This window comes from Strix uralensis, chromosome 3 (genome assembly GCF_047716275.1).
Source record: "Strix uralensis isolate ZFMK-TIS-50842 chromosome 3, bStrUra1, whole genome shotgun sequence".
Lineage (NCBI taxonomy): Eukaryota > Metazoa > Chordata > Aves > Strigiformes > Strigidae > Strix > Strix uralensis.
In genome coordinates, this window is record NC_133974.1 from 71,901,489 (window position 1) to 71,919,199 (window position 17,711).

The 17,711-nt window shown below is 40.5% G+C and overlaps 1 protein-coding gene across 1 annotated transcript in view; it reads right to left on the reverse strand.

The window, feature by feature from the left end:
- Positions 1–302: 302 nt before the first annotated feature.
- MYCT1 (MYC target 1) overlaps positions 303–17,711 on the reverse strand; it is a 28,544-nt gene continuing 11,135 nt past the window's right edge. Inside the window, exon 2 of the mRNA XM_074862817.1 lies at positions 303–6,299. Within this exon, the coding sequence (XP_074718918.1) occupies positions 5,767–6,299 (533 nt within the window). The 3' untranslated portion in view covers positions 303–5,766. The remainder of the gene's footprint in view (positions 6,300–17,711) is intronic.

Consider the following 17,711-nt stretch of genomic DNA (forward strand, 5'->3'; position numbering starts at 1 on the left):
AAAGTCATGGTAAATCTGCCATTCTCCAACTTATTTGAATTAGTTGAAGCCTCTCTTAACCTAGACTGAGCTTTCTCAGTCCCAGTTTCTCTCCTCTATATTTTTGGTTTTACTGGGGATAGCTCTGGCCCAGAGCAGGTTCCCTGGGTTGGTGGAAGTGATGAAAATGTGCAGATGCTTAACTCTGGTGTCTCAGAGTTTAATTCTTTTTAAGCTAATAAATTTCAAACAAGGTTACATGATGTGGGAACACTTTTAATGTTCAATTTCCTTTTCAGAAGTGATTCAATGCCTAGAAGAATTTAGAAGTCTTGAAAGATTTTATTTAGTATATATACAAGCACACAAAATTATGTTTTTCAGCATGCAGAAATTTTTACAGGAGTCAGTTTCATGTTTCAAAAATATCTGCATCATTAATTAGTGCATTGCAGAGTTATAAGAATTTTGCAAGGCAATTCAAAGTTTTACTAAATGGCGTCTGTCATTTAGTACTGACAAAAAGGTGCCTGTATCTTTCCATGACATCTGCCCAAGATATTACAGAAAAAAAAAGAAAAAAAAATCAGTGCTTTGATGCTGGCAAACTGGTGCTGGAGAGCTTATCACATGCAACCCAATCAATTCCTCAAAGTGATTCTCTGGATAACAAAGTCGTCTTCTTTGTTACTTGGCAAAACAACAAAAGAATGGGGTAGAGTGAAGATCTGTGTATTTTTATCATCATACTTATCCACAGAGAGAGATGGAACTTACTATGGAACTAAATAGAGAAGCACTAAATGTGGAAAAAATTCTACAATCCATCTAGAAAAAGTTTAAAGGGAATTCTTCCCTCCTACAAAAATAACAAGTTATAGAGCACAGGAACAGAGCATAGGCAGAGAGTGGGTACCCTCCTTGCTCTTCAGTCTGCTTCAACTCAAACCCTATACTAGTCAGTCTAGAGGCTGAAGATTCATTCCATTTGAGTGCACAGCTTATCATTGGCAACTTCATACATGTCCAAAGAAATGCAAATTACTGCCGACTGTGATTTGTGCTCTTGTCAAGTTGGAACAAGACAGCAGTGTCACCTTTCCTGTGTAGTCATCAATGTGTTGTCATAAAATAAAGGGGATCGATACGGATGCAGGTCTGCCCTGAACTAGATAGGAATAATTTTGCATTCCAGTGCTTTTCCATACTGTCCCTAGTCATAGGCACATCAGACAGTTATGTCCTAAATCAGCAAATCCAATTTCCTGCTATCTCAGTCCCATCACTGTGCGCAATCCCTTTCATGATTAAGCTGCTCTTGTTTAGAAGAACTCCTTGCTCTAAAATAGTGCAACTGCTCCTTCACAGCCCTCAGCACACGATCACTTGATTCTGCTGCTAAATAGATGAAAACATGTCTCTGATGTGGAATGTCACCAGGAAAGCAGACAGCAAACATGTTTACTGAAATAGCTCTGCGATGCAGTCCATGCCCATGAGACACTGCCACCCTCATGAAGTAACATTGTCGGAAATTTGATGGGAGCCAAAAGCTTCCATAGAAGTTAAAAGCAGAAATGAGACATGCAAACCAGGCTTCTCTCTCAAGTTGCTTCCTCAGGCTGCAAACTGTTTGAGGGAATAACACATGGAATAACTCACAGCCCCCACCTAGAGCAGCGAGGCCAGGGATACTCAGTGGAGTCACTGGTGCTGCTGCTACAGTGTGAGGCAGAAAATCAAGCTGGAAAAGTCTCCTCTTTGTTGCCCTGTGTGCTTCAAAAAGATCTGCTGGCAGCAGTAGTTCACCTGTTGACTGCTGCAGTAGTTTTCTCAAAATGCTCTAGCCCAGCTCGATGAAAAATACTGAGTCAATTCTAGTCACTATTAATATTCCACTGAAAAAAGAGGTTAGGGTCCTGTCATCCTTATCAGCATTCAAAAAGGTAAATAAATAATTCCTCACAAAGTCATACAGAAACTCCAAACACTTGACCCCTTTGAAAACTCACTTTTTTAAAGAGACCCAAATGAAGATATAGGTAATTTACCTGAGTTTTAAAACACTTTGTAAAGCTGGTTTCTAGAATTTTGTTCTCTGCTTTGTCAAGTTATATAGGCACTGTTTTCCTTAATCTACTCTGGACTTGGCAGGGGTAAATTTCCAATTAACATTTTCTTTCATTTTTTTCCAGAATCTGTACTGCATCATAGACACCACCTAATTTTATCAAGTGCCTATAGGTCAGGGATCTGGCATGTGTCATTTCACCTCTGGGAGGATACTTCCAGTAAATGTAGTTTTCAGTTGATACTTAAGAATGGATGTTGAGATGACTTAAAAACTTCATGGTAAATTACAAGTGAATTTTAAAGATTTGATTTGGCAAAGATGCTGCATGTTCAGTGTGTTAGAGTATGATAATCAGTAGCTGTATGAAGAGGTGATCAGCAGTTCTTCAGTAGGAAAAGGTCAAGGAACATAGCACAAGCTACTTTTGTAAATATGCCGGAACATAACTATTCTCAGACAGAGAGCTGTCAAGTTTTGTCTCCTATATGAAACCAGAACTGGAGCAATTGTTCTTGTGCACGGGGACAATAATAGAATAGTGTTTCTCTTTATGAAGAGAAGAAGTAGCTCTGTTCACTTCAGGACAAGGTGTCAGTATATCTGGAGGTTGATCAAAGCTCTGCCTATCACTCCCTGTGTGATTCTGGGAGCACCTTTTTAATCACTACCTCTCAGTGTGAAAATGTATTACATGCAAAATTATTGTGAAGCTTAATTCATTGCTTGTGAATGCTTTGCAATCTTGAAATCTGCAGTAATACATTTTTTTTTCTTCTTTCCAGTAACAAATTGAAATAAAAGGCTAGAAAAGGCCATTACAATGAACAAGTAAAATCTTCTGTATATCAAACACCTGATGATTCCTGAATCCCGCAGTTCAGTTTGTGCGTTGATGGTGTGCAATGTGTTTTGGTACTAATGCAATAAAATGTGCATGAGTCCATTTAAGGATGAACCTTATAATGATTGTCCATCTGCTTAACGCAAGCATTTGCTCAGACACTTTGTGTCTGAGGATTGAAGTCTAAGTACTTAGAAACCAGTGGATTTAAAATCTCTAAGCACTGTTATTTGTGAGAGACATTCTCACTTGCAATCCTTGGAAGGTGTTCTCATATAGCAAATTCCAACTCTGACTTCACATAACATCTTCGGCTTTGGGATGTCTCCCCACAGAAGCAGAGGAAGGACCAAGTCCTCATTCACACTCCCAACTGTATCAGCTTGAATAATTAAAGATAATACCCTTCCCTTTAAAGGATCTTTTATGCATGTCAACATATTTATCTTTAAGGAAAAATATGAGCTTGAGATTATAGCATCTAACTTTATTTCACATTCTGAAGCTTCCAGAGTGCTTGCTAAACATTTATTTCAGACATTGTTTAAACTAGGTAGGTAACTGACAGCCACATTGGTTATGCACCAAACAATCTGTGTTTTTAATCTCCCTAAGCCAGGGGACATAGAAAAAAGGTTTTGATATCCAGTACAGATTTTAGGAGGAAAAAAATACAGTACATTTAAGCTTCCCTTTCTACATTGTTTGCTAAATATAGTGTAATACACATAATAATATGCTGTGGCAAGTTCTACTGTAATGTAATGTGCATTTACAATCCAGGAGTAAAAATTTACTCATCTATAATGATTTGACTCTCAAGGAACAAGGAGTTTTGGCCAGCTGGGTACACACTGTAGGCCAAGTTGTGTCTTCAAACAGTCCGCCAAACTCAATAAGCAAAGGGAGCAGGCTTGAATTCTGCTTTTCATAGGCACATTAGAGTTCCAGAGCTGTTCCAGAGCTAGGACACTGTGAACACGCTTGTGCATGCAATGAAGTTCACCAGACTCATAAGACTCTAAATGAAAAAAATATTATTAATGAATGAAATGCCACAACTATTGTTTTAAGTCTGTAGCCTGAGACCAGCCAAATGCAGTTCTGCAGTCTTATCAGCAAGTCCTCAGTGTACTAGAACCCATAGCATCTGCAAAGAAATGCTCTGTAAACTCTCTAAATGGTTGTTCTTCTAGCAATAACATATATCTCTCCAGAAGGGAAAATGTTGCACACTAAAAATCAAACAATGAAAGCTGATCAGTAAATACATGCAAAATAATCTGCCTTTACAATAAGGAATACTTGCAGTTTACAGTAAGTAATGCTTGTAAGCTCAGTGTTTGTAGCAATATTTGCAAATGGGGTGATATTGGGCTGAAAGATTGCAGTTCAGAGATCAATACCAGTGCTTCTTGAGGGATGCTGAGTGCAGCAAAGGGATACACGATGCCAGTCTCCAAAAGCCTAGAAAAATGTTAAGCATTTTGCCTCTTCTCAAAAGCTACTGAATCTTTGTCCCTCCCAGAAGACAGATGGGGACTTGTTCTCTCTACAGAAGCACAGGACCAGCCCCCTCAGGATCAGGAGTCCGGCGGCTGGTAGTTGCCCAGCCCTTTTAGGAACAACAGGCTTATTTGTAGGTGAGGAGTAGGACTGCTCCCCTACTTGTTGAAATTCTTTACCCTTTATTTAAACATCAAATACCTAGCAGGAAAGTTATACAGTAAGACTTAAATCAGGCTGCATTTGTCTGTGCTGTTCCCAAATCTTGGACTTCTCTCACATCAGAGCAATTAGTCTCTACTAAGCTTGACATGACACATGTATAAGAATTAAGAATATATGTTCACCTCAACTAAATATTCCAGCTTTATCTTCATATTCCAGCTAATTGTACAATCTCAGTATTCAGCCATAGATGTTTAAAATCTTGCTTTAGTGAAAGACAAGATTTCAGTGAATAATTTGTCAGGAAGAATTAAATGTTGGTACAATTTGAGAAAAACAATTTGAAATAAGGAAATGAGTAATCCCATAGCAAAACAGGAAATTTAATTAAAAAAATAGTTGTCATTCATGCTGCTTATCTTGATAACCAGAACTAGAAAAATGAAACATGAGGAGTTCTGCTTGCATACAGCCTTATTGTGTATTAAAATGTGACTACCTGTTCTTCTGGCTGCAGACAGAAAATGCTTTATAATTGTTACCATGCATTTACTATGTTGTTCAAAACTTCTCTCTGTGTGAAGCTTCATATACTTCAACATTTTCCCACACAATGGGATATTTTTATACAAGCAGCCCTAATACAGAGTCCTCTACAATCAGCAGAACAAGATGCCTGTGACCACAGCCAGGACTGTAACGTTAAATCCTCTACAAGGTCTGTTTATAAGGTCAGAAGCTGATCTATGGTTATAGGAAGAAGGTAGGTGATGGGAGGTGTTCTCTGAAAATTTAACATCCTTGGGAAAATACATAAAACCAGAAACTTTTTTTTTTTTTTTAAAAAAAGAAACAGAATAGTGAAATTTGCAGAAATGTGTATATTAGTAATCCCTAACACGATCTGTTTCTTCAAGAAATGATCTACTTTTTATGTGGCATCATTTTCTTTCCTCTAAAGTAAAGATACAATGGTTACAATTAAAGATGCAACACTATAAATATTCAAGCATATGGCAGAGCCGTAAATTAGAGCCAGCAGTGCAATGAGAAATCTCCGCTACCTGCCTCTTGGCAGTGTATGTCCCCTCCATAACAGCAGCCAGAGACTTCTCAGAGATCTTCAGTATGCACAGAAAATTGTTGAGATGACTGAATTTCCTCCTAAAATGCATGTGCATGTTTGCAGCAAGGACCTAGCTCAGGAGTCTGGGAAAGCTTTTATGATGGTTTCATAGGCAGGAGGGGGGGTTTGTGTGGAGTGGCAGATACGGAGGCTGTTGTTAGACCAGTGGAATTCGGGTCGACTTAAGCTGGTGGTCGTGCTTCCCACAAGGGTTGTGGTGGTATTTGTGGGAGTGAGGGTGATCAGCTGACTGTTCGTTTCCACGGGGAGGGGAGGGCACTGCAGGAAAGGGTGGAAGGTGGATGCTCGGAAGCTTGACTTCCTGGGGAAAGAGTTAGCTTGCTCCAAGGAGGCTTGCCTCTGGAAGGTGAGGCTGGCCAGGCTGAGATTGCTCCGGCGTTCACAGCTGCTGTTGCGGTAAAATCCAGTCCTGCCAGTAGTGTGGCCATGGGATGAAGGTCTGGACCGACGGCTGAAGGCTGAGGAGCTCCCCTGGGAAATGTGGGCACTAGCTCTGCGACGGGACAAGCAAGTGAACAAGGCCCAGATGATCCCTCCAATCACCAGTCCAACCGCCATGGACACTGTGAAGGCTATTGTTATCTGCTCTGAAATACAGCAAAAATATACAGCAAAGTTATTTCATTAACTCTGAAGGATTTTCCTGACAGAAAATGAAGATGGCAGCCTCCTTAAAAGATGAATAAACCCTAAGATCTTTATATGTAATACATGAATTTTACAACACAAACACAGCAGTTCAGATTGCTCTCACTATATGCTATTTTTTCTTTAAGTTGCATAATTCAACAACAACCAAAAAGTAGCTTGCATTTAATACCAGTTTCTGTATCAATGCAAGGGAAAAGTCTTTAGTCTCTCACAGAATCAGCCACCCACGAGCCCCTGGGTGTGTTATAAAACTGCCAAGCATTTGTTTCTGTGGGCAATATGAGGTGTGGATTTATGCAGACTTCTCGTTCTGTTTATAGATGTTTATGTTCTATGTGTACGTGTTTGCAGACTCACCTGTTACAACAATGATGTAGCTTGTGCTTAATGGAGTGAGCCTTGCATTTATTACAACATGAGAACACATCCCAGCCTTTACTGCTGAGTAACAGATACTTTAAATCCTCATAGTAATTAATGTAAATTACTATATCCTAAAAGATTATGATCAGAGATAACTGTTAGTAATACTAAGTCTCTCGAATATTTCCCATCCCCAATGCCCAATTTAAAGATGCATTGATCTGCTAATAAGAAAAGTAACTTTCTCACTCTTTTATAAATGATTTCAAGAATTAAGAGATCTGAAAACAAAAAATAGCATGGCTGGGATTGTTTTCTCCCCCACATGGTTTCACAGTGTGGAGGAATAAGATCTTTTCCTTGTATAAATCTAAGAATAAGACAGTTACTTCAGAAAACTTCACTTACATTTGCAACTGAACACCAGTTTTATTGCTGTTCTGAAAAGTTTGGAGATACATTTGTAAACCTGGATAAGACCTGAAATGAATGGAAAACCTTTATAGATCACCTCAAAATCCAAGAAGGGATTGGATCTCAAACAAGAAAGAACACTGTGTTGACTACTGGTGGACCAAAGAGGGATTAAGTGAAAAAGAGCCATGGGACAGCTTGAAACATGTTTATTCTGCCTGTGTTGTGTCATGTTTGTGAAGCATTTCTGTTAAAAAGGAAACTGTATTCATTAGATAAAGATGTGTAACTTCTATAGCATACAGAAGCACGCGCCAGCTAATGCTGTGTGTGGCTGATCACTGTAACAGAAGGTAGTAACTCCAGGACTGGGATGCAGATGTTGGAGCCCAAAAGGGCAAGATGAGACTAGTTTCAAAGTTCTCTTCCAAGGTAATAGCTATTAAAGAGTTTCCTCTGAATTTATGGTGCTGCACAAACAGTCATTTCCAGAACCCGAAATAATGACACTGAGACCAAGCTGTGGGAATTAGCCAAAGCAGGTGGTGGAGAGGCAAAGAGAGCAAGTGGTCTGAGGGACGACCATGGAGAGCAGCCAGCACTCAGCAGAGGGAGAGGAGAGGTGCCAGGCGGGACCAGTGGGACCAGCTTCCAGGCAGAGGCACCTCAGTATGCGCCAACAGGACCTTTGTTTAAGTCAGGCCTCGGTCCCTTCAACTTAGGGCAGGTCACTGCAGGAGGGGGAAAGAAACATTTGCTTTCCTTCCAGCAGGGGAGATGTAAATGATTATCAGTATAATTGCACCTTAAGAATTAGTTATTATTACCTTCTTTATTTACCTTCTTACTTTTCTCCCTTCAGTGAAAATTTGTTAGCTATGTGATGCAAACTTGAAGTTGGGGAAAATTACCTCCGTGATCACCAGAAAGTTTAGCATAAAATTTTTGTAGGTTTCTGGGTGAGGACTCCAAGCAACATTAAGTTTGAACCTAGCCCTTGCTGCTGCACATCAAACCCTGTCAGAGGGGCAGTACATTCAACCTATATGCCTTTGCAGGTTCAGTTCTAGACAGGACCAACATTACAATGAATTACTGACATCACCATGAATCTCTTATCCAAGTTGATTCACTTTACATTTTTCAGGATAGATTTAAAGTTCCATGAGACCCAGAAAATTTAAGCACTAATTAAGCCACTGATATTTTGGATGACTATACAATCCTACTGTTGCATGCTTGTAACCTTGACTTTCAGATAGGCTTCTAACCATTATCCTTTTCAAATGGGAAAATAAAGCAAAGACTAGCGAGGGTAAAGCGTGGGATATTTTTGCAGAGCACTGCTCACTTTTGGGAATGCTCTGTTGTCCTTTGTTCAGAGGCAGACTAGACTTGACACTAAAACATAATTTTTCATTAAGTTCCTTATTTTAGAAACTCTTGACTGGGCACACTAAAGTCAAAGGATGATTGTCTGGTGTGCTTTTTGCAAGAACCCACAGGCAGCATCCTGTGTTGCAACTCCTGGCTGCAGATCAGAGCTTCATTACCATAAGCAGCCTTCTGACAAACCCATCATGATTCTGCCCTTTATAAAATATCTTCAGAGACATAGCAGGCCTTATTGTGCTCCTTTTGGTCAGAAATAGCCTATTATGCCATTTTAATGGATTTAATATGTTCTGTTACTTCAAGTTCCTACTCATACTCCCAAAGGTGGGAAGGGAGAGCCAGGACTTGGCCACCTCCCGTTGAGTAAATCCTAGGGAGTGTCCTAAAGACAGAACTTCCCAAGCACCAGACTGCAGTCCGAGTATCCCATGAGTATCTTCATGGCTATGGGAAAGTGGAACAGGAGCTAATCCTTTCATAGGTTAATTTCTCTTGCACCTCAGCTGGGCTGTTAGTTAGGTATTATATTTTGAGACTGCCAAGGGATCCCCCAGGCACAGGGTTCTCTGCTGTCACCTGATATCCCTGCTCCTGTTTAGGCTCTCTGCTCCAGCAGGAGAAGGTGAAGGGGATCTCTGCAGGGCTCAGCAGCCTTGAGCAGAAGCAGAAGCACAGCAAGTCACGCAAGTGTACCTGGCCCTGGGGTTGCCATGCTCTGTGGTGAGGATTTGTCCCTGCATCCCTCTAGCCATAATTTTTACCACCTGCACAATCAAATCAGCATTTCACACTGTTAAAAGCAGATGAAAGAATTGACAAAAGTATTGAGTGCAGATCTTCAGTCCTTCCCACGTGCTGGTCCCCTGAGCTGGAGGTACAGCACAAACAATTATGCCTTTGGATATAGTCTTCGTTTCCTTTACCTTCTTTGATTCTTTTATTTTTCTACCTCTATATATGAATGTAAAAATAGAGGATCAAATTATTCCCTGGGGAAACTCAGCTGGGTTTACACTGACTATTGCAGTTGCCATATAGTACCCCAAATGCTCTCATTTCCATTTGGACCTACAATTAATCCTTTTGTTTCTTATTATAGAAATATCACTAGACACACTGGTTACAGACACTTTATTCTTTCTATTCCCAGACTGTCCCTGACTTCAGTGGGAACTGTGGGTCACACTAATAGGCCAAACTTGCTTTTTGTTCACTCCCTGCAGAGGATGAATTTCACTGAAATGTAATTCAGTTCTAAAAACTTACACTGAAGAATTGTAAATCTATGCCTATTGATTTCCTCTTTAGAATGTCCAGCGGTCACAGCCTTGAGGTACATTGAAGAAAATACTACCAAACAGAGAAAAAGATCAAAGGCAGAGTGGGACTTGTTGCACCTGGGATTTTGAGGGGAACAGCTGGCTTTCACAGAGTTGTTTTTCACTTCCTTAATCTGGGCAGTGCTGGGGCAGAACTACCCTTTCAGGAGAGTCAGAGCAATACTGACACAAAGTGTCTCCTAAGGAGACATTATAATATCTTGTGGTTTCCCGAGAGCTGTGAATGTAATTCTGTCCTCTGTTTTTAAGGAAAAAAAAAAAAAAGAGCATAAGGGTGGGCCGCTGCCAATAAGAATAGCTCCCCACATGCTGGTCCCCTAAAAATGTTTTGATCTGTACATTTCTCAGTCTGCTTTATTTATATGCCATAACCGAAAAGATTTGGTACCCCACCTCAGTCAATTTTCTTCACTCTCACCTCTAGCACAAGCTGAGGTGAAGGATGAAGGTTTTTTTCAACAATGCAGGACAGACTTTGCAGTACAAAGTCATAAATAAAAGGATAAGAAAACAAAGCAACTTAATATCTTGGTTAGAGTACCTTTCTTATCCATGGTACTTCCAACGTGTCTGTGCAAAAAAAGGTTGGAGGTTCAGAACCCATAGTAACACCCATGACTTCTGGATGTTACCCCCAGATCTGAACACCAAGCCAACACATGTCTGTCAGCCCAACATCTGTCCAGATCAGGCAATTCCTTCTGAAGTCTCTCTGTTCCCTCCTCTCTGATTTCTACATGCAGTGTTAAGCAAATGCAGTGCTACAGGTTTGTACAGGGGATTGTTGTCTCTGCTATGCAAAGCTTTTTCTTGGTTGTAGCAGCTTTATTTACGGCTTTCATGACTTTCCATGAGTTGTGTGTGACTTCAGAGCTGCTCTGCTTCTTTGTCAGAGAAGCAGCTGAGGGCTAGACCGGAGCCATGAAGTGTTAGTATATATCCTATCAAGTTGATAGCTTCTAGCAAGTCTTAAACACTCAATGGAATCCACACAGGAGAAATTTGGACATGTTATCAGTAAAGATGATAGACTGGCTGATAAGGTGCTTTTCCTAGTTATGGCCCTGAAACAAATTCTTCCCATCCAGCCCGGACATCACTAGCAAGGCCAACTAAAGGGGATTCATACCAATCGATAAGTCTTCTGAAAAGTGGACTGCATTCTCTCCTTCCTTTCCTTGGGGTATACCTCACCAAAATTTAGCAACACAGTCCCTACCTAGACTTGTCAGTCCTTGGATCAATGAAAATCTTCATAAAATAGATTTGCTTTTTGTGATGGGGGATCCTGTCTCTGCCATGGAGCTTATCAGGATCCTTGCAGACATACTCAGGTCAATCTCTTAGTTCTGTGAGGGTTTAATTTTCCTTTCATGTGTATGGAAAACATCAGACAGAAAGACACACCTTTGAATTCAAAACACATTTGCATTGAGGATTCATTTTCCCAAGGAATCTCCCTCTCACCCTCAGCTCTGTCTGCGATGGGCTGGAACATCATTTTGCTCCCCAAACTCAGGAAATCCTTGGGATTTGCACCTTTCCTGTAGCCTTGTGATACTCTCCAAGGTGTAAAGTTAAGGTGGGCACAAGATCTTCCTTGCCACATGCTCATAAATACATTTGTAAAATTTTCAGCTGGCCAAGTATATGAAGGGATAGTAGTACCTTTCAATGTCATGTAAGTAGCAGCTTCAATAAGAGCATCTCAGAGCAAGAACCAGGGCAGGGCAGGGGAAGAAGAGACAAAGTAATGAATACAAAGGAAAGAGAAATGGAAAAGCACCTTTTAGTCAGACTGTACACACATGACCTGAATTTGAAATGCATCTTTGCCAATAATAGCTAATAAAGTGAACAAAGAGCCAGTTAGCTTTCCAAGCATCTGTTCTGCTCATGCTATTGCTAAGCACAAGGGGGCAGAAAACACCCATAGGGTGAGATGATACCTACACATTTGATTTGATTTCTAGTGGGTGACTTTCAAATATCACAATTTTCTTTATGTTTTGGAGCTGTTAGGTTTTTGCTACTGCTTTATTAAAAGAAAAATAATTAAGTTGTTTTATCTTAAAGTTATTAGAAGCGCTAAGGTAGCTTCTCAGTCAAGAATGGTTCAGAATTCAAACTCACAGAATCACAGAATCACAGAATTGTCTAGGTTGGAAAAGACCTTGAAGATCATCTAGTCCAACCATCAACCCAACATTAACAGTTCCCAAATACACCATATCCCTCAGCGCTAAGTCGACCTTACTCTTAAACACATCCAGGGATGGGGACTCCACCACTTCCCTGGGCAGCCCATTCCAACACCTAACAACCCGTTCTGTAAAGAAATGTTTCCTAATATCCAGTCTAAACCTTCCCTGGCACAACTTGAGGCCATTCCCTCTTGTCCTATTGCTTGTTACTTGGTTAAAGAGACTCATCCCCAGCTCTCTGAAACCTCCTTTCAGGTAGTTGTAGAGGGTGATGAGGTCTCCCCTCAGTCTCCTCTTCTCCAGACTAAACAACCCCAGTTCCCTCAGCCGCTCCTCATACGACATGTGCTCCAGACCCTTCACCAGCTTCGTTGCCCTTCTCTGGACACGCTCGAGTAATTCAATGTCCTTTTTGTGGTGAGGGGCCCAAAACTGAACACAGTAATCAAGGTGCGGCCTCACCAGTGCCGAGTCCAGGGGTAAGATAACATCCCTGTCCCTGCTGGCCACGCTATTTCTGATGCAAGCCAGGATACCATTGGCCTTCTTGGCCACCTGGGCACACTGTTGGCTCATGTTCAGCTGGCTGTCAATCAACACCCCCAGGTCCCTCTCTGACTGGCAGCTCTCCAGCCACTCCTCCCCAAGCCTGTAGCGCTGCTGGGGGTTGTTGTGGCTGAAGTGCAGCACCCGGCATTTGGCCTTATTGAAACTCCTACAGTTGGCCTTAGCCCATCACTCCAGCCTGTGCAGGTCTCTCTGCAGAGCCTCCCTACCCTCGAGCAGATCAACACTCCCACCCACCTTGGTGTCATCTGCAAATTTACTGAGGGTGCACTTGATCCCCTCGTCTAGGTCATCAATAAAGATGTTAAACAGGAGTGGCCCCAAAACTGAGGTGTTTTGCTTACGTTAGAGAAAGATTCTGTTCATTTACTTCAGCAACTGAGAGTAATTTTCCCATTTTTCTTTTCCTCCACCTGCCTGAAACTAGCATTAGACTTTGCTCACCTGACAAGCAAACTTTATTCCAGCAAGCTTGTATGCAGAACATACAAGCTCATCGATTTCAGCTGTATTATCAATGCAGAACATACCACTATGCTGTATAGTGGAAAATAGTTATTTTTATCGTTTGAATCAAACTTTTGGAATTCTAAATTTATTTCCATTTTAATTCTTTCCTTCTCACATTTTTGTGAGGTCCCTTCCCTTCATGTGATGTCATATACTAGTGACTCAAAACTTGTCTAAGTGAGCATTCCTCCCCCTGCATGCACACACGCTTTTACACAGACACATTGACTTGACCCAAAGCTGAAAAGTCTTGACAACTAGTAGAGGGTTTTATCTCAAATATGGAAAAATCCAGCCCAGCCTCTGTCTCACCCTATATTTTTTCCTGAAATGAAAGCTCAGTGACAAAAGCTGATATAAAACCCACACAAACCAATGTGTGAATATGTAAATTCATACCTGAACATTGCACAGCTTAGCATAGAGCACCAGCTAGCGTATTAAAACATGAATTGCATTTTATAAATGACAAATCTAGTAACCTGACTGGTAAAAATGGTTCAGATACTGTTTTACAGGAGCCTCAGTGTCTCAAGTTTCAAGTGAGGTTACAGCCTCATTTGTGCAAACCAGGCAGGAGCAGCCAGGATCCATCAAAGTTTGAACAAGCTCATAGCATCTTCCTACAGCTGTAGCAAATGTGCGTCTCTAAGCCAGACCTCTCCTCGTGCATCCTGAGCAGCAAGTTTGGAAAGGAAGAATACCCTGGGCCCAAAAAGTCACCACTTTTTCCTACCATAGAAGGTTTGAAGTGATTCGAACTACTGGAAATTTTGTGCCGGTTCTACCTACTCCAAGAAAACTTTGTTTGAAGCTGGGGCTGGTATCAGTGGCCAATTCCTGTGCTGCTGTTGTCATGCTGAGTTCAAAAAAGCAATTTCTCTGTATCTGACAAGTGTTGACATTACTATCTTCCTGATCTTTGTCACTAATTGCATTAGCAAAACAGCCTTTCATTAATCATTTGTAGGCAGTCCATGATTCAGTTGGGTGGATGAATCAGTTGCTGTGTAATATCAACCAGCTGTGATCTTAGTCATGGCAAAAGCTTAAGAAAGGTCACACACAATTCTTGTGAGAAGAGTAAGAGGGTCAGGCTACCACGCAAGGTGGTTCAGGTAGTTGTGACGTCCAGAAAACAAACAGATGAGGACGGTGGCATCTGGAAAACAGAATCTGTGGAAAAAAAGCTGCAAGAAAAGCAGACTGAAGGACGTGAGAACTAATAAACAAAATAAGTAAGATAAGCTGTCAGAAACATCAGAAATGTGTCGGTGTTCAGACACAGCTTGCTAGAGGAATGTTTTATTTGACCGATGCTAGTGTGAGATTCTCTTCTGTAGCATCAGAGAGTAATTCTCCCACTTTACCTAATAACTAAACAGTTGTTTTTATATCCACTGTGGATAAAGAAAAAGTACTGGCCTTAAAATAGAGCAAAGGAAATTAAAAAAGGTATTTCTATCTGTGAGTACAGGTAAGAACTAGAATAGGTGGTGCATCTACCCCCATTAAATATTTTAAAAAACAGTATCAGTCAAGAGTTCTTGTAATATAGTTAATCCTGTCTTGAAAAAAGAAGGTGGAACAGATGACAGCTCAAGGTCCATACTGTCATTATTTTGTGCCGTTTCTAAGACTCAGGTAAGCAAACAGGCTCTGGAAGCATCTGAAAAATTAAGTAAATGACAAGGAAACAAAAATTCAATCTGCGTCCTTGGATTAATTCTCCGTGAAATGCAAAGGGTATGGCTGTTTATCAGAGGGTTAACGTCACAAACGAACAACCTACCTAGGAACAAGATTGCCCTCTGCTGGAAATTAATGAAAATCTAAACAATACGTAAACCACTTCAATTCTAATAAATTAGAGCGTCAGAATATTCTAACGAAAGATTACAGGGACGTTAATAGTACCTCAAAACTCAGAAAAACCGAATTATCTTGCCATAAACACTTAGGACTAGCATTTTGCAGAGGCTTTGAAAGTAAGGGAGACTGGCACAGCAAAAGTTTTCAGAAGCTTAGTGAAGTAAAGCTTGTACAGTTCGTGGCTTTGTGCAAATATCTGTGCTGATGGAGAAGCATGAGTCTGTTCTTAAATTCATGTTTCTCACCGTTCACAGTGATGTCCAGAATGATCTCCATGCACCAGAGTACATGCGCTTTGTTTACTAGTACCATAATTCGTTGTGATAAAAAGCCAGAAGAGTAGAATATGCCATCTCAATATCCCACAAACCATGTCAGAGTTAATGATGTTCCCTTGATATTACTGGCAGTGATTTTTACTGGAATGATAAATAAAGAGTAATTGTAATAATCAGAAGGAAACATCTAAGATAGAGATGTCAGCATGTTTAATTTAATGCCTTTGGCATAACTATATAAAAGAAAGCAAAGATTCCTTTATGCAGACAGAGATAGCAACTTTGTTACCACGTGGTTTCATTATGATTCCTAATGCATTACAAAGACAGTAATATAATTTTGATCTTTTCTGCATGTGCAGCAAACAATCCTCTGGCAAGACATTCTTACCAACCTCATAAAACCAGAGCATAGGCCTAAGCTATATGGGTGCATGAACCTAAATCAAACAGTAAATCACAATTTGCCATGGTGAAATATAGCATTATGGTTATTACTTAATTGATAAGATTATTTTACAGAGCCTGAAAATAAAACCATTTTCTATATGAACAGCGCATGAATGACTAGAGTGAAATCTTAAAATTAAGTAGGATTTCCTAAAATTTTTAAAATTAAGGAGGAAATATCAAAATATGTATGCTACATTTAAGAAAATGGAAGACATCCAAGGTTAGAACAGAGCACAAGGTTTTCAGGTTACTGGGAAGACTGTAGGGTAAGGAATACATTGAAATCATCTTTGGTCTCACTACAGCAATTCTGTTGTCTGAGAAGAGCCTGCCTGACCCAGACAAAGCTTCAGGAGGAGCTTGTCCTTACTGTGAGAACCCACAAAAGGCCAGGAAGCATTTATACTGAAAGTCCATTTTATCAGAACATAAATATTTTAAAAGAGAGAAGACTCAGAGTGACTAGGCACACTCTGAGTACCTTGAGATACTAGGTGTACTAGAAATAAAGACCATATTTCAGCCTGCCCAGTACATCCTATTGTGTTTCTATTGAGTGTTTCTCAATGCAGGGCTTTTTGGAACTGCTGCAACCTCTGCATATTTGCCTCTGAGTCTCAAGTGTCACTTGCCATCACCCAAGAGGCAGGACCTTTTTTCTGTTCCTTGCTCTTAGCTGCGCAATGTCACTCACTCTACCCCTGCAACCTGCTCAGCTGCTTCCCAGGAGAGGAGCAATCTCCCCTTCCAAGTTCCATCCCTCTTACTCTCAATTTTGAATGTATATCATGTATTAACATAGACAAAATGAATGGTACAGATACGTACAGCATAGTATCTTGGCAGAAGCTGAAGGAAATCTACTGGGGTCCAAAACTGTAAAGTTTCTCAGAAACAGTCTGTTCTCACTCAGAAATATACTGCCTTTGAAATACTGCCACAGAGTACTCTGATGACAGGTCTAACTTGTGTATTGCTTGTTCAAAAATAGCCATCAATGAAAATAGTGGTTAGTGTTCTACTTACAGTTTCTATTGAGATTGCTAAAACTAGGGCCTTCTTCAGGTGAAAATTAAGAAAATTGTACAAAGTTGAAGAATGGGAGGAAGAGGAGCTGTCCGTGAACTGTGCTGAACACTGAAGTATCCAATAAACAAGTATTCAAGGAGCAGGAAGGTCTGTATTTAAGTCAGATTTTCCTACTTTTTTCATTTCAGTAATACCTGAGCTATATCCAGTAATGTAGAAAATCTCCTGCTACATTTATCTTACTCGAGGAACAGGTAGAATAGTGAAGATTTTGAGAATACAGAGGTAAGTTCGATGTGGTAGTCCTGCACTCTTCAGTTAGTTATCTGCAGTTCAGAAATTTGAGCGAGCTTTCTCCCAGTACTTCCTGCATGACCATCAATCAGTTTCAGAGATTTCTCTTGTACCAAATATATCTATGTATATCTCTTTCGGTGTGGGCTAGGAGACCTAATTAAGTAGTACTCACAAGAATCTGTGCAACCACAAGCTGGTAAATGCTGGTATAATTTCTAAGTGAGACGATTACTGATCTGGAGTATTAGTCAACTCTTGATGACCTAGCACAGGTGATCCAGGCTGGAGACTCAGTGTGAAGTGGGACATTGGTGCTTGTCCCACATGAGCCAGTGGGGTCTGGAAGGCTGTGTTTGCACCAGGCTGGTCCAGGTTCTACTTGCCTAGAGACTCCCACACTTCTTAATCAACAGAACATCAGTGGTCTCCTTCTTCATTTACACTCTGCCTGCATAATATATACACCTTTCACAGAAGCCATGTGACTGCTTGGTTGGCCCAACCTTCCACTACCCTGGATAACTGATAGATGGCATCAATATAACATAATTTTTTAAAGCAAAGGATTTAAAATTAGCAGAGGTCAGTTGTGAATTCAAATGTCTGAAATGGGGAATTAATTTTCT